At 49.4% G+C, this 5000-nt stretch overlaps 1 protein-coding gene across 3 annotated transcripts in view; it reads left to right on the forward strand.

Annotated features, from left to right (window-relative positions):
• The window catches only part of hdac7a (histone deacetylase 7a), a 42892-nt gene that overhangs the window by 29869 nt on the left and 8023 nt on the right, over positions 1-5000 (forward strand). For all 3 annotated transcript variants that reach the window (XM_030366059.1, XM_030366067.1, XM_030366075.1), the window contains 5 exons: positions 392-499; positions 1602-1657; positions 2628-2715; positions 2834-2953; positions 3254-3351. In XM_030366059.1, coding sequence (XP_030221919.1) covers positions 392-499; positions 1602-1657; positions 2628-2715; positions 2834-2953; positions 3254-3351 — 470 coding nt within the window. The remainder of the gene's footprint in view (positions 1-391; positions 500-1601; positions 1658-2627; positions 2716-2833; positions 2954-3253; positions 3352-5000) is intronic.

Below are 5000 nucleotides of genomic sequence, written 5' to 3' on the forward strand. Positions count from 1 at the left end.
GAGGATCTCTCTGTCTCTGTCTCTGTTTTTGTCTCTCTCTGTCCCTCCCCCTCTCTCTTTCTCACTGTCTCTCTCGCTGTCTCTGTCTTTGTCTCTCTCTCTCTCTCGCTCGCTCTCTCTCTCTTCTCTCTCTCTCTCTCTCTCTCTCTCTCTCTCTCTCTCTCTCTCTCTCTCTCTCTCTCTCTCTCTCTCTCTCTCTCTCTCTCTCTCTCTCTCTCTCTCTATCTTTCTCTCTCTGCTCTTCTCTTCTCTCTCTCTCTCTCTCTCTCTCTCTCTCTCTCTCTCTCTCTCTCTCTCTCTCTCTCTCTCTCTCTCTCTCTCTCTCTCTCTCTGCTCTTCGCTTCTCCTCTCTTCTCTCTCTAATGACAGATTGTGTACCTGTTCCCGACAGGTGGACAACGACACCATTTGGAACGAGTCGCACACTTCGACGGCCTCGCGCATGGCGGCGGGCAGCATCACCGAGCTGGCCTTCCGGGTGGCCAAGGGAGAGCTGAAGGTACCTCGACACTCTGGGCCCCACGATGCACCAATCAGAGTCCCCACTTTGGTCTTTATTGTGTAGCAGCCAGGGTAGTCCCAACATTCAAACTCAACCTAAAGTCCTCACTATGTAACACACACTAACGTCCTCACTATGTAACACGCGCTGAAGTCCTCACTATGTAACACACACTAAAGTCCTCACTATGTAACAAACGCTGAAGTTCTCACTATGTAACACACACTATTGTCCTCACTATGTAACACACGCTGAAGTCCTCACTATGTAACGCACACTAAAGTCCTCACTATGTAACACACACTAAAGTCCTCACTATGTAACACACACTAAAGTCCTCACTATGTAACACACACTAAAGTCCCCATATTATACATACCCTAAAGTCCCCACTTTGGTTTTCACTGTGTAATTAAGAGTAGGTCCCCACATTCCAACTCTCCCTAAAGTCCTCACTATGTAACACACGCTAAAGTCCTCACTATGTAACACACAATAACGTTAACCCACTTGTTAGAAGGACCCCACAAATACTAGAGGCCCCACTTTGTTAGAAAAATGTATTTTGTAATTTGTTTGTGTTGTTTACTATAACATGCTAAGTAACATCCTAGTAGCTAAAATACGGAAATGTGTCTAAGTTGCTTTATGGATCCGACAAGTATGTACACTATCCACCCCTTGTGCTGAATCTGTAAGACCCCACTCCACCGTAGGTTATAAAGTTCAGTAGACTTAAAAAAACCTTAACAGTGATGCTTGACTAAATAGTTCCACCAGTTCTTTCAGTTCAGAGCAGAGTAGCGTTGAGGCATCTTCTGTGATCCTCTTTGATCGTTTTGTGATTGTAATATAGCGTGCGTCCTGGTCCAACCCACCAGGACTCGGTCACAGCACAATCCGGATCAGTTCCGTTTAGAAATCACTATTGACTCAGAACTAGTGTTGGAAATACAAACATCACGACATGAAAGAGGCCTGAGCCACGGTTGCTTTGTGATGAGTTGAGGGGGGTTAAAGCGCTCTGTTGTGTCTTCTTAACAACGAGCCGATGGAATGAGTAACATCTGGGGACCTCTTCCCTCCCCCTCCCCCTCAGAACGGATTTGCAGTGGTCAGACCACCTGGGCACCACGCAGACCCGTCCAACCCCATGTAAGTTTGTGTGTCTGTGCTTGTGTTTGGGTTTGTTTTTTGTGTGTGTGTATGCGTATGTGAATGTGTGTGTTTGTGTGTTTATATGTGTGCGTGCGTGTGTGTGTGTGGGTGTGTGTGTACGTGTGTGTGTATGTGAATGTGTATGTGTGTGTGTGTTTGTGTGTTTATATGTGTGTGTGTGTGTGCGTGTGTGTGTGTGTGTGTGTATGTGTGTGTGTATGTGAATGTGTATGTGTGTGGGTTTGTGCGTCTGTGTCTCTCTGCATGTGTGCGTGTGTGTCTGCATGTCTGTGTTTCTGCGTTTGTACATGTGTGTGTGTGTGTGTTGAGTCCATGGCTGTGTGTGTGTGATGTGTTTATGACCTGTGGGGGAAGGAGAGGGGACACTCAGTGGGGGGGGGGGGAGGTGCCGGAGAGCTAACGCTAGCTCTCTGACGCACGTAAGCTAGCCTACCGGCCCTCCTCCGCGCCTCTGTCTCGACCGCAGTCTGGTCCACCTTACGTGACTCAGCCGCCCTTCCCTCCCCACTGCCAGAGAAACAACGGGACGTTTAGCGCACGACGTACACTGAGATTTAGTGCGCGCAATGAAGGGAAATGGTAGCGTACAACGTCAACGGTTGTGTGAGTCATTTGGGGTCATTTCTCATTTGTATTTTCTGATGCCAAGAACGGAAATAGGCACAGACAAGACATTCAATTAACTTCACAAAGTTCATGTCATTCTGTCTTATTTTAGAAAGACAAGCTGGCCATGTGCAGCAGTCTGCTGGTGAATTAAATAATTTATGGATCCTTAAGTATTAAGGAAAACCCCCAAAAATGTGTTGACATTTTGCTCTATTCTGTTTTTTTTCTTTCAGGAACTTAATGAACATGTTCATTGAATTATCATTAAATGTCAATCTCACTCTCTCACCCTCTCTCTCTCGCCCTCTCCCTCTCTCTCTCCCTCTCCCATGTTTAGGGGCTTCTGTTATTTTAACTCGGTTGCCATAGCAGCCAAACAGCTCCAGCAGAAGATGAGTGCCAGTAAGGTCCTGATTGTTGATTGGGTAAGCCCTTCCTCCTCCTCTTCCTCGTCCTTCTCCTCTCTACAACACTTAGTCCGTTTTAGAAGAGACTTTAATCAATACCAAATTCTGTCTGTCTGTATGTCTGTCCTCCCATCAGGATGTTCACCATGGCAACGGGACCCAGGAAGTGTTCTACAACGACCCCAGCGTCCTCTACATCTCTCTCCATCGCTACGACGACGGCAACTTCTTCCCCGGCAGTGGGTCCGCGGCCGAGGTGTGTGTGTGTCTGCGTGTGTGTGTGTGAGTGAGTGAGTGAGTGAGTGAGTGAGTGAGTGAGTGAGTGAGTGAGTGAGTGAGTGAGTGAGTGAGTGTGTGTGTGTGTGTGTGTTCTATGGGGGTCCACACTAGTCTGAGATCTGACCTGGATCTGCCAGTAGCTACAGCCTTATTAAATGCTAGCAGGCATGTTAAACGTGAGCATAGCTGTGTGTGCCGTATAGCACGCGTGCTAGTAGGCTAGCGTGGTCGCGGGCGGCGCGGCGGCGGCGGGGGTTGACGCTGTGTTTGTTTCCAGGTGGGCTCGGGGGCGGGGGAGGGCTTCAACGTCAACGTAGCCTGGACCGGAGGGCTGGAGCCCCCCATGGGGGACGCAGAGTACCTGGCTGCCTTCAGGTACTGAGAGACCCCAACACACACACACACACACACACACACTGACACACTCGCACGCATAAACACACACACACACACAAGCACACACACGCACATGGAAACACACACACACACACACACTGACACAGACACACGCATAAACACACAAACACACACACACACACACAAGCACACACACGCACATGCACATGGAAACACACACACACACACACACATGGACACGTAAACACACACACACACACACACAAGCACACACACGCACATGCACATGGACACACACACGCACACACACACACACATGCACACGTAAACACACACATATAAACACATGCACACACACAAACACATACAGTACACGTGTATGCACACACACACACACACACACACACACACACAAGTCTACACACACTCAAACACACACACGCGCACACACGAAGACACACACAATCCCACCCTAACGTCCCCAGTCTACCCGGAGGCATCCTTGAGCGAGATGCCCCCGGCCCCTCCCCGGGGGGGGGGGGGGGGGGGGGGTGCACAGTGAGCCTCATTAGTGGGCTGGCAGGCTGTACAGTAAACGGCTCCAGGTGCTTTGGGGGGGAGGGCTCAGCCTCACTTCCTGCCCCTGGAGGCTCTAGCGGTACCTGTGAGAGCGGGGGGCCCGATCAGTGCTCGGCCCTCTGGCTTGTTAAGAGAAGTACCGCAGGAATAAAAGCTGTGTGGGATCCTGTTGAGGCTGTGGCACCAGGCCTCAGACACATGATCACACACACACACACACACACACACACACACACACACACACACACACACACACACACACACACACACACTGCAAACGTGCAGACACACACATATGCACATGCGCAGACCCAAACGTGCAGACACACACACACACAGAGAGGCACACAGACACGTACATACAGACACACAAAGACACACACAGACACAAATGCACTCACACATGCACGCACAAACACACGCAGACACGCACACAGCGACACACTGGTATGTACACGAAGGCGCACGGCCAAACACACACAGACACACAAACGCACACACAAACATACGCACACATATATACACACCGACGCACACGTGCATACACATGCGCACGTACACACAGATAAACACACAAATAGTTGTTTTTTATTTGAAGACAATCAAATTAAACATTTATCAACGATCCATGCTTTTGTGCTGTTTTGTGGACCCTGTTGTCGTGCGTTGTTTCCATTCCTCCTCCTCTGCCCTTCATTGATCTTTAACAACCCCCCCCGTTTTTGTTGGGGTGGATGTGGCTGGTTTTATTGGTCTGGTTAGTTGGTTAGTGGAGCCATGTGTGTGTTTTGTGTACGTGTGTGTGTGTGTGTGTGTGTGTGTGTGTGTGTGTGTGTGTGTGTGTGTGTGTGTGTGTGTGTGTGTGTGTGTGTGTGTGTGTGTGTGTGTGTGTGTGTGTGTGTGTGTGTCTCTGTTTATGGGAGTCTGTGTGTGTGTGTGTGTGTGTGTGAGTGTGTGTGTGTGCGTGTGTATTGGAGTGTGTGTGTGTGTGTGTGTGTGTGTTTGTGTGTGTGTGTGTGTGTGTGTGTGTGTGTGTGTGTGATTCTGTGTATGTGTCTGTGTATTGGACTGTGCGTGTGTGTGTGTGT

This window comes from Gadus morhua, chromosome 1 (genome assembly GCF_902167405.1).
Source record: "Gadus morhua chromosome 1, gadMor3.0, whole genome shotgun sequence".
NCBI lineage: Eukaryota > Metazoa > Chordata > Actinopteri > Gadiformes > Gadidae > Gadus > Gadus morhua.